At 64.4% G+C, this 11,328-nt stretch overlaps 1 protein-coding gene across 1 annotated transcript in view; it reads right to left on the bottom strand.

The window, feature by feature from the left end:
* The window catches only part of MUC6 (mucin 6, oligomeric mucus/gel-forming), a 24,904-nt gene that overhangs the window by 1,677 nt on the left and 11,899 nt on the right, over positions 1-11,328 (bottom strand). The window contains 23 exon segments of the mRNA XM_032270575.1: positions 3-635; positions 1,134-1,355; positions 1,928-2,125; positions 2,515-2,547; positions 3,046-3,108; positions 4,896-5,039; positions 5,320-5,476; positions 6,234-6,473; positions 6,575-6,760; positions 7,146-7,256; positions 7,343-7,484; positions 7,646-7,797; positions 8,231-8,340; positions 8,425-8,477; positions 8,564-8,813; positions 8,945-9,077; positions 9,244-9,338; positions 9,479-9,640; positions 9,869-10,006; positions 10,106-10,178; positions 10,262-10,366; positions 10,441-10,579; positions 10,735-10,855. Coding sequence (XP_032126466.1) covers positions 3-635; positions 1,134-1,355; positions 1,928-2,125; positions 2,515-2,547; positions 3,046-3,108; positions 4,896-5,039; positions 5,320-5,476; positions 6,234-6,473; positions 6,575-6,760; positions 7,146-7,256; positions 7,343-7,484; positions 7,646-7,797; positions 8,231-8,340; positions 8,425-8,477; positions 8,564-8,813; positions 8,945-9,077; positions 9,244-9,338; positions 9,479-9,640; positions 9,869-10,006; positions 10,106-10,178; positions 10,262-10,366; positions 10,441-10,579; positions 10,735-10,855 — 3,660 coding nt within the window.

Consider the following 11,328-nt stretch of genomic DNA (forward strand, 5'->3'; position numbering starts at 1 on the left):
GGTTCCTCTACTGGTGGTCTTGGGAGTAACGGTGGTGGAAGAAGTTGGGGTGATTTCAGCATGGTGTGTGGAGGAAGCCTGTGAGTGGAGGGATGTGGAGGTTGTGGCTGTGCTGAATGAGCTGTGGGAGTGGCTGGTCCCACTGGTGGTGGCCGTGATTGGTGGGGCTGTGTGTGTGGTCCCTGTGACCTTGACTGTTGTGGGTACTGGCACGGTGCCCGTGGGGGTTGAGTGGATGGAGGGGGAAGTGGATATTGGTAGGTGGGTAGGAGTGATGATCTTGTGCGTACTGGGAGTCACTGAGGAGGTGGAGAAAGGTGGTATGTGGGTGGGAAGTGTGGTGTGAGAGTGTGGTGGGGTTGGATGGGTAGCACTGGTCTTGAAGGATGCTGTAATCGTAGGGCCAGTGGAAGAGGTGGGACTGCCTCCTGTAGCTGTCGAGTGTGTGGTGTGTGGCGTTTGTGGCGTTGTGTCTTCTGTAGTTGTTCTTGTGTGCGTTGTCCTCTCTGTGGCTGTGGGCCTCGTGGGTTGTTCTGGCTGTGGGGTGGTTGGGCCTGCGGTGCTGGCTGCAGTTGGACGTGGGCCTGTTGTCCGAGTGGCCGTTGTGCCTGGCAGTTCCTGATGGGTGGATTTTGCTGTGGGAATTAGTGAAGCTGTCATCATTCTTGTCTTTGTTTCTGTACCCTGACCTCTGCTGGCCTGTTTCTTTATCCGTGTGATGTTTCCTGGCCTGTCTCTGTCTCTGGTGCTGTGAAGTGGTCCCTCTGGATCCCTCCAGCCTGCCTGTCTCTGCCTCACCTGGACCTGCTCTGCGTCCTGCTCTCAGCTCAGTGTCATCACCCTCAGTGCAGCCTCTGCTCTGGGACTGCAGCCCGGGCCCTACTTGCTTTCACTCTGGCTCCCTGTAGCTTTGGTGGTGGCCCCTGCCCTCCTGCACCTTTACTCCACAGGTCTGCCTCTGTGGGTGCTGGTATTCCTCTCTCACCTCTGGCTGCAGCCTGCACACTGGTGCTGCCTCCCCCTTGCCCTCTGGGAAGTACGGGGTCTCCTTTGTGGCTGAATCACTGAATGAGAGCTGGAAGTGGGACTGGGAGCCTTCAGGAGCGCTGGTTTCCTATGGCACCATGACTTACCCAGCGTGGGGCTTGTCCCTGATGCTGCTGGTGTTGGTGGCGTCGCCGTGGTTCGTGTCGTGGACTGAGCTGTGGACTTTGTGGCTGGGCTGGTGGTCGGTGCCGTGGCCCGGGTTGTGGCCTGGGTCACAATGGGTTTTGTGGCTGTCGACCTCAGCGTGGCTGTGGGCATCTGCCCTGATGTGGCTTGAGGGGTGATGGCCGTGGTTGGTCTCAGTGGTTCTGCAGAGGACAGCCGCCCGGAACACCCCCATGCTTTGGGTCTGCATCTCTGAGTCTCATGTCCCAGCCCCCTGCCCTGTGCCTGGGGTCCCTGGCCTGCTCTCCAGGACTCAGCCTCCTTGGAGGGGCTCCTCTTGCCTTTGTTAGGTCTTCCTGCTGTTCTCCTGGCTGTGGTGGCCACGGTCGGGCAGTGACCACACGCTCATGGGGCTGTCGCTGCCCCATGCCCACCCCTGCTCAGCTTGGCGGACTGTTTCCTCTCCCCTCTGGGGTCCCTGGGTGGTGGACGGGGTCCTGCTTGTTGTTGGGGGGCAGGCTGCCTGGCAGAGGCCATGCAGGTCCCACAGAATTTCCAGTGACAGCATCTGGCAGCACGGAATGGCCCCGTGCAGTAAGCAGCTCGTCTTTAAAACTTTTTCAGAAAAATCCCCGGTTTGTCTCCCAAGCACAGGAAATTCTGCCCTGAAAATCTGCTTACCTGGGAGGCGGGGCCACATGTGCACCCACCCCAGAGGCCTGCCGAGGACCCCCTGCAGCCGCCCTTCCCACGGGCCCGGCCGGAGGCTCCTTACCTCCCGAGGAGGCCGTGGGCTTGGAGGGCGTGAGCGTGGCTGGAAGGATGGGTGTCTGGGTGGGGCCGGCAGTGGTGCTTTTGGAGCTGGGCGAGGGTCCACCAGTGGAGCTGAGGAGCCTGATGGTGGTGGCGGTTCCCGTCGTGGGCCAGACTTGCGTGGGCCGTGAGCCTGAGTGGGGCAGACCCGCCATCAGGGCTGCAGGGCACCAGCGCATCTTTGGGGAGCAGCCTCCCCGCTGTCTGCTGGGTCCTGAAGCCGGGGAGCCCCACAGAGGCCAATGTGCTGGGCACGCGGTTCAGGCTGTTCTGTGGCCTCTAGTGCAGCGTGCCTCCTGGCTGGGCCTTCTGCATGGCCGGGGTCACCACTGTGTGCTCACCTGTGGGTCCAGCCAGGGCCACGGGGACTGGGCTGGCTGTGGGCTGAGCTCCCCCCGCCACCCCGCTCTGATTGCCAGGTTAGACCTGGGAAGGGCACAGTGCTCCCTGCCCCCTCCCTGCTTCCCACCCTGCAGATTTGTCCAGGGAGCCAGGGGGAGCCCAGGAAAGGGCCTGCATCACCTTGGCACCTAGTGTGCGTGCAATCACCTGTGGTGGGCGGCTGCGGCGTGCTGGGCGGCACTGCAAGAAGAGGGAGGTCAGCTCCCTGTGGCACTCGTGGCCTCCCCACCCCGTGGGGCCTCCGGGAGCTCCGAGGGCCTGAGTCCGAGACGCTTGCCAAGGCCGGGGTGGAGGGGATGGGAGGGGCTGGGAGCACCCCTTCGTCCTCTGTCCCCTTCCTTCCCCTTCCCAGGACGATTCCCACTCTCTACCCCAGGCACTCTGCAGGCCTGGTGAGGGTAAGGGGAACTGGGGGACTGGTGGAAGAGGGGACGGGAGGGTCCAACTGGGTTCAATACTGTGACTTTTTCTCTGTCTGCTCCATGGGCTGGGGCTGCCTGAGCCTCTGGGAGTTGCTGGGAGTCTCAGCACCCCAAGGGGCCAGGGTTCCAGGCAGTAGAGTCCCAAAGCTCACGTAAAGACTCAGAGCCCCAGGGCCCTCTGCCTTGCTTGTGAGGTGTGGATATACTTCCTGCCTGTGTGCAGGGCAGGGGTTCTCAGGCAGCAGACTGGACTTACCGCATGGCATGCACACGCCCTCCTCGTGGTCGAAGTACTCATCCTGGGAGCAGTTGTAGCAGCCTAGGGTGGAGAACGGCCGGGCTCCGTGTGACCTGTGGCCAGCCAGGCCCACCTGCGTGTTTCCTTTCTCTCTGCCTTTTTTGTTTGTTTTCTTCTGAGACGGAGTCTCGCTCCGTCGCCCAGGCTGGACTGCAGTGGCGTGATCTCAGCTCACTGCAACCTCCGCCTCCTGGGTTTGAGTGATTCTCCTGCCTCAGCCTCCTGAGTAGCTGGGATTACAGGCATTTGCCATGACGCCCAGCTAATTTTTGTACTTTTAGTAGTGATGGGGCTTTGCCATGTTGGCCAGGCTGGTCTTGAACTCCTGACCTCAGGTGAACTGCCTGCCTCGGCCTCCCAGAGTACTGGGATGACAGCTTCAGCCCTCGCACCTTGCTCTAAGCCACCCCTTTCGCGCCACGCGTCCCTCAGGCCTTGGTCCCTCACCCCTGCTCATCACCCAGGGCGGGGGCTTCAGAGCTGTCTTCCAGTCCCTGCCTCCCCCTGGACCTCAGACACCAGCCCCTCTCCTGTGCTCCGTGGGGCCTGGACGTGCTGCCCGATGTAGGGGCCCTGCGCTGCCCTCCTGAGCCCAGCACGTCTGCCCCTGCCCGTCTGGATGGCTCCAGACACCACGTTCCTCTGCCAAGTGCGTGGGCTGGCGCCTGTGAATCCCAGGACCGTCTGTGCTCAACCTCTGCCTTGGGGCAGCCACAGGCCTCACAGAGACCCCGGCATCTCGGCCACACCCCACCCCACACCCCTCTGCACCCCACACCCCTCTGCAGCCGCCTGCCCCTCCCTCGGTTGCTCTGCCCGCTGCCGTGGCTTTCTCAAGGGCCCCAGCAGCTCCTCTGGACACCCTCCTGGCTCCCCCGCCACCTTTCCCATCCTCACCGACACATCTGCCTCCCACCAAGGGACCCAACCGCCCTGTGTGGCACACGGAAGCCTGTGGCTCACCCACCTCAGCCTCCCTCCCCCATCCTGTGGTGGGTGCCTCAGCTGACACTGGGTCTGCCTCCTTGGGCCCCGCTCCCTGGCTGGGAGGGAAGCTCCAGGGCCCAGGACTGTGTTTTGCGTAAGGCCAGGTCCCCTGGAACTGGCCTGAGGGACAGAGATGTTCTGGATGCATCTGCCGAGCGAGTGAATGACCGCATGTGTGTGGAAGATGAATGTATGAGTGAAGCGCTGTGCAGGAGTGAATGTGTGTGTGAATGTGCGTGAGTAAATGGTGTGAATCTGCGTGAGTGAATGTGAATGTGTTTGAACATGAATGAATGTGTGAATGAGTGAGTGTGAATGTGTGAATGAGTGAATGAATGTGAATGTGTGAATGAGTGAATGAATGTGAATGTGTGAATGAGTGGATGAATGTGAATGAGTGTGAATGAATGTGAATGTGTGAATGAGTGTGAATGAATAAGTGTGAATGAGTGAATGTGAGTGAATGAGTGTGAATGTGTGAATGAGTGTGAATGTGTGAATGAATGAGTGTGAATGAATGTGAATGAGTGTGAATGAATGTGAATGTGTGAATGTGAATGAGTGAATGTGTGAATGAGTGTGAATGAATGAGTGAATGAGTGTGAGTGTGAATGAGTGAATGAGAATGAGTGAATGAGTGAGTGTGAATGAGTGAATGAGTGTGAATGTGTGAATGAGTGTGAGTGAATGAGTGTGAATGAGTGTGAGTGAATGAGTGTGAATGAGTGTGAATGAATGAATGTGAATGAATGAGTGTGAATGAGTGTGAACGAGTGAATGGGTCCCCTGTGCATCTGTGTTTCCTCCCCGCCACCTGGCACCTTCGATGTTGCTGCCCGGGACGCTCTGTGGCTGGCCGGGGCAGAGGCAGGGCTGGTAGTGCCACGTGCAGTTGGCCTCCTCCGTGTGCTGGTACTCGCCGTGGCCGTCCTGCGTGTGGGTGTTGTAGAAGCCGCAGTAGATGGCTGGGAGGAAGGCAGCTGTCAGCTGGCGGGGTTCCCAGCCCCGGCCCTGACCCGGTGGTTCCCTGGGTGTGCGTGGAACCTAAGCGTGGGTGGGGAAGGCCTGGGCCCTCTTGGTGAAGCCTCCCCTGGGCAGCTGGGGGAGGTCCAGGGTGGCCCTGCAGGGCACAGCCCGGCTCCTGTCCAGGGAGAGGGGCCTGTGGGCAAGAGCAGCCCTGCGCCGGGCCTCAGTGGTGCTGGGTGGCTGGGCTCACAGCAGGCCGTGGGTGGTGCGGTCACTCACGGCAGAAGGCCGGGGTCCTCCAGTCCACACACACGCCCTTGTCCAGGCAGGCTTGGGCGTAGGCAGCCACGGCGTCGCACAGACACTCACAGTCCCCGCCGCTGTCACACCCACACGCATCGCGCACACAGGCCTCGTAGTAGGGCAGGTGGTACACCTGTGGGGTGTGTGCCCGACAGCGTCTGGCCGAGGGGGACGGCTGGGCACCAGGCTTTGCTGTCCGAGGGACCCTCGGTGTGGGGAGGCCAGAGTATGGTGGCAGGGGCACTGGCACTGGGTGAGCGGCACCACGTGGACCTCAGCCCTGACCCCGACCGCCAGCTGCCCTCCCAAAGCCGGAGCCACCACGAAGGCCGGACCTGAGCGTGTGCCCTGAGATCCCCCCCATCGGACCAAGGTGCTGCTGACCACGGCCACCGCGGCCCCACCCAGGATCTCTGCACCCCCCACACCACGCCCCTGTTCAGCAGCGAGGGCCAGGCTGTTCTGCTGCCAGGTGCCCCATCCTCTCAGTTCCTACTGCCCCGACCCCCAACCCCACCCTCCCCTCCCCCAGCTGCACACCGGGTCAGGAAGTGTGTTCTGACCACAAACTCCCAAGCAGGGGGCCCGCCTGGCGACACTGCCCCAGGGGGCTCATGGCACTGTCTGGGGGTGCTACTTGCATTTGGTGGGCAGAGGCCGGGGGTGCTGCTAAACTGCCATGGTGTACACCTTGGTCCCCACATCAGGCCCCTGAGCTTGGGCAGAGCATCTGGAGCTCTATGCGCCCAGCCCTGGCAGGTCTGGGATCCCGTGGAGGGAGAACCGTGCCGCGCTTCCCCACCCTGAGCCAGGACAGGATCTGGTCCCCACTTCTGCCCCCGCTGGACATCTGTGGAGGGGCAGGCGTGCGGCCCACGCCCGGCGCCCACCTTGCTGTGGCAGGCGGCAAAGGTCTGGCTGTTGATGACGCTGCACTTGCGCTCGGCCCAGGAGTGCCGGAAGGCGTTGAGGCTGCAGGGGTCCGCCACGAAGCTCACGTCCCCACACAGCGGGCTCTCCTTCCACGAGTTCACGAACTCCAGCTCGCTGGATGCCACGTACCGGCTGCGCGTCTCGAAGTCGTCCTTCATGTTCCCGTTGAAGTTGCCACACAGGCCGCAGATGGTGTCCTGCAGGCAGCGGCGTCAGGCCGGGTCCCGGGCCTGCGGCATCGTCTCCACCCCTGTGTTGGGCCGGGTTGGGCCTGGGCGGGCGCCAAGCCCTGCGGTACCTGAGAGGCTCGGGTGATCCTGATGAGGATGGTCATGTGCCTGTTCCAGACGAGTGTCAGGTTGTACCTCCCGGGGACGCCGACGTCCACGGCAAGGCTCAGCGCATCCGGCCTCACCCGGAGCTGCACGTGGGGCTCCTCCCCGGAGACTGTGTAGTTTCTGTCCGCCAGCACAATGGACAGGCCCTGTGGGGGACACGTCATGGGGTTGCCTGTGTCTGCTCTGTCCCCCCTGGACCAAGCTCGAAGGCAGAGCTGCCAGAGTCTGTTATGGCCACGCGTAAGGGTGCCTGCTGAGAGCCAGCTCGGGGCAGAAGGGAAACAGGGCTGAGGGCTGAAGCTTGGGCTTCCTGGAGACTCCCTCCCACCCTTCCCTGTGCCTGGGAGACACTCTGCGCCCCTGAAACCTGCTGGGAGACAAGATCGCTGGTCCTGAGTGTCTGGCCACAGAGGGGCAGCAGGCACCCCTCAAGGAGAGGCAGGCGGGGGGCTGCCCTTGGGGGCAGGGTCCAGCTTTGTGGCAGGGCCCCCAACGCCCCTCCTGCCCTGCCGGAGGCTGCCGGCCGCTCACCCCCAGGAAGAGCTTGATGGCCCGAGAGCAGGTGACCCCAGCCTTCCCACAGACCACGTTCTCCGTCAGGATCTTGAAGGTGGGCTGGGAATCGTTGGCACCACAGCCGTCCTGCAGGGAGAGGGCGCTGAGGCGGAGCCCTGGGGCCATGCTGTGCCCCTGGGTCCCCGGCCCCCCAGCCCGAGCCCGGTGGTTACCGTGGCCAGGATGTACTCGCAGTTGCCGTCAAATACAAAGCGCTGGCCGTCGAAGGTGATGATGTGGCCCTCCCCGTAGAGGGTGCAGGTGGACGGGCAGTGGGTGGCCTGCTGGCAGGCCCACCTCCCCCTTGAGCAGGTGCTGTGGAGGCGGCAGGTGTGGGTGTGGGTGTGGTCACTGGAGAGGCCAGGCTGCACCTCTGGACGCCCCGCCTACGGGACAGCCAGCCCCACCCCGGACGGCCCTGCCTGCCCCACACGGTCCCAGGAGCCCAGAGTGTCCGGAGCAAGGCTGTGTCTCACCAGGTCCTGCAGTCGGTGTGGAGCTCAGCTCCCCCAGGGTAGGAGACCCCCGAGAACTCACACGGGCACTCCTCGGGGGGCACACACTGCCCATCGGCATTCTCATAGAGGCCCTTGGCACAGACACAACCAGGCTCACACTTGGTAGGCACCTGCAGGGAGGCAGGTCAGCGGCCCCTGGGAGGGTGGCCTCAGCCGCCGTTGCCCAGCCCTGGGCCCCTCCAAGACCACCCGGCGTGCCTCCCAGGCCCTGTCCTCGAATACGCCCTTGCTCTGCAGCGTTTGTGGGCAGCTGGGCTTCCTCCCTTAGCAAAGCTCCCCCACCTTGTGGAAGGTCCCAGGCCCCTGTGCACACAGCTGGGCTGCTGTACCCACCTCCACAGTGGCAGTCCACCCTCCCCAAGCTGGCACCGGCCCACTGTCCACCAGCCTCCAGCTGCCTGGCCACGGGGCCACTCCTGCCTCCCCGCTGGCCCCAGGCACCCGCCCCAGGGGCAGGGTGAGGCCAGGTCTCCTGGGTTTTGTGGAAACCCTCTCACGGCCCAGCTGGTCCGGACGTTGGGCCCCATCCTACGCGACCCTTACGCAGGCGACACCGGTGGCCAGCATCTGGCACGTGGGGGCACAGGCTGCCCCGAACACATTCTCGGAGGACTGGCTGCAGGACTCGAAGGTCTTGGGGGTTGGACAGGAGGCTGCGGGGAGAGGGGCCGGTCAGGACGCTCAGAGAAAGTGGGGCCCTTATGGTCCGAGCCTGCAGCCCACGCTGCCTTACGTACCCAGAAACATCTGTGGCCGCTGTGGACAACTCAGCCGTCCGTTGATGCAGTAGCTGTAAGAGAGGCTCCATGATCCCGAGGCCCGGCGGGGACCCCCGCCCAGCCCCCCTCATGCCCCCGGCCCCTGCTCGCCCCTCACCAGGTGGCACCATTGATCACGGTGGCCTGCTGGGCCAGGATGAACTTGTAGCCCTCCAGCGTGCAGGGGCACTGGGCCTTGTGCACACACTCGCCCTTGTGGTTCAGGTAGGTGCCGTCAGGGCAGTTGCAGCCATCCACGGGCACCGCGCTGGCGTGGCACTCAGCAGCGCGGTCCGACAGCGACAGGCAGGTGCGCTCACAGACTCGGCTGTCGTAGCTGAAGGTGCTGTTTCCCGTGCAGGGGACGGCTGTGGGGGACGCCCGCGTCAGACCCTCGGGGAGGAGGTGTCCAGGGTTCCGCTGTCTGCTTGGGGCCCCAGGACCCCCCGCCGTGACCCCTACCCGCTGTGACCCCGCTCCAGCCCCACTGGGTGCTCACTGCAGTTCTCCACGCTGCTTCTCCAGCCCCAGAGCAGGACGCCCCGCGAGGCGCAGGCGTGTACGTAGTCACCCAGGGCGGCGCAGATGTGGGGGAAGGTCTCCTCATAGTTGCAGGCCTGATATACGCACCTCTGCGGGCAGAAAGCCAGCATGGCTGGCAGCGGGCACCCTCCCCTGGGGACGTGGGGCCCCCACCCTCCCTCCAGGGCCAGGATGCCCCCAGGTGCCTGACTGTCAGCCGCTGCAGCCTCTGCTGCGGCCACCCCGAAGCCCTCCCAGACGCCCTGAGGCCCTCACCTTGTAGAAGGGCGTGGGGTTCACCGTGGTGTGGCACCTCTCGAACACCGTGCCTGTCCTCAGCAGGACGGAGCAGTGGGTCTCCGCACACACCTCTGGGGACGACCGGCCGGGGCATGGGTCTCCACCCCTCCCCATTCCAGCCACAGCTCCTGCCCCCCACCCTGGCGGCTGGGTCTGTCAGAGCCATGGGGGCTGGGAGGGCAGCTGGGGGAGTGGGAGGCCAGACACTCACTGTTGAGCTGGCTCATGGAGCAGGGGTCAGTCTCACGCTCCAGAGCGGCCGGACAGTTCCCTGCCCGCCAGGAGTCCACAAACAGCGAGGCGGTGCCCTCGGGGATGCCCAGGCTGGTGGTGAAGTCGTCTGTCGTGTCCCCGTTGAAGTCGCCGCAGAGTCCTGAGGCGGCAGGCCGTGAGCACTCTTGAGTTGTTCCTCCTGCGCCCATTCTGGCCCCCACGCGCGGAGCTCCCAGCCCTCCTCCAGCCTCGCCCTGGGTGAGCACCGGCGCCGGCCACACCTGCCTGTTACCCCCGGGGCTCCCCGGACACAGACGCCGTGTGAGCCTCTCTGGCCAGGCCCCATAGGGACGAGGCACCAGGGCCACCCGGAGGGGTGGGGACTCACCTCTGGTCTGGCCTCTGAACTGGGGCCCGACAGTGATGTAAGCCTGGAAGATGGGGCGCAGCTGCACCACGAGCTCCAGCCCGAAGCTGGTGACCATTTGGAGGTGGGTGGACGTCTGCCTGAAGACCGTGATGTTGCCTGCGGAACGCAGTGCTCAGCAGCCGCCTGGCCCTCCCCGCCCGCGGCGGCCCACCCCGGAGGCACGGCTCTGGGGGCAGGGGCTGGGCCGGGACCTACGAGTCCTGTACGGCAGCCACTTGGCGGCTCCGTTGTTGCTGACCACCTCGTCCTGAGAGATCACGATTTTGTCCTGGAGGGAAGGTGGCCTGGGTCAGGCTCGGGCACCAGGGAGCAGAGCCCTGCTGGCAGGGACGGGTGCGGGAGAGGCCTCACCTGCCTGGAGAGGTAGACGAGAGCCACCAGGGAGGTCTCGGAGTGTGAGAAGCCGGACTTGTCGTACACAGCCATGAGGGTGCCGTCTTCGGGAAGCTGGGGGCTCTGCGTGGGCAGGCGGGGGCTCAGCCACGGGTAGGGTCACTGGAAGTGCCCCTCCCCACGGGCCACAGGGCTACCTGGAGGAGGATGTAGGTGCAGGTGCCGTGGAAGCGGTAGGGCCTGGCGTCGAACGTGGTGACGAAGGAGCTGCCTTCCAGGGAGCAGTGGCCGGGGCACGGCCGCTCCGTGCATGCCCAGCGGCCCAGGGTGCACTGGCTGTGGGCGGGCGTGGGGGGAACCACGTGGTGGGCAGGGCCAGCCACTGGAGCCAGACAGCACCCCTTCCCCACCCTGGGCCAGTGGAACTCCTGCCAGCCTCCAGAGCCCCCTCCGCCGCCTCCCCCTCTACTGCCTCCCCCCCACCACCTCACCAGGTTCGGCAGGCAGCTGTTGTGACCGCCCCAGGGGCATACGTGGCGCCGTTGAGCACACAGGGGCACTGGGTGACGGGCACGCAGGTATGGTTATTGGAGAGGTCGTTCAGGACCGTCCCTGCAGGAGAGGGGCTTCTTGGGGCTTGGTGGGACTGACGGCCTCCCACTCTCCCTGGCTCCGGGGAGACCCCCCAGCCTGTCCGTGGCGTCTCACTCCAGCTGCACTTGCCTTTACATCTCTGTGCCAGACACTGCGTGTACCCAGCCCCTTGCACCAACGTGCCCAACCCGGGTTCCTGGTGAGTGGCGGCCCCCAGCAGGCAGAGACACATACCTGTCCCTTGGGCCCAGCTCAAACCCCACCTTCTCTCAGCGGCTCCCAAAATCCAGTGGGCGAGACCCCCCTGTGCGTGGTTTGCAGGGTGGCCGTGGCTGGGAGATCTGCCAGCCGGAAGCATGGTGGGGGAGGGGGAGTGTGAGGGGAGGGGGAGTGTGAGGGGAGGGGAGTGAGGGGAGGGGGAGTGTGGGGGGAAGGGGAGAGTGTGGGGGAGGGGGAGTGTGGGGGAAGGGGAGAGTGTGGGGGGAGGGGGA

Source organism: Sapajus apella, unplaced genomic scaffold, assembly GCF_009761245.1.
Source record: "Sapajus apella isolate SASKATOON/1434 unplaced genomic scaffold, GSC_monkey_1.0 scaffold212, whole genome shotgun sequence".
NCBI classification, from domain to species: domain Eukaryota; kingdom Metazoa; phylum Chordata; class Mammalia; order Primates; family Cebidae; genus Sapajus; species Sapajus apella.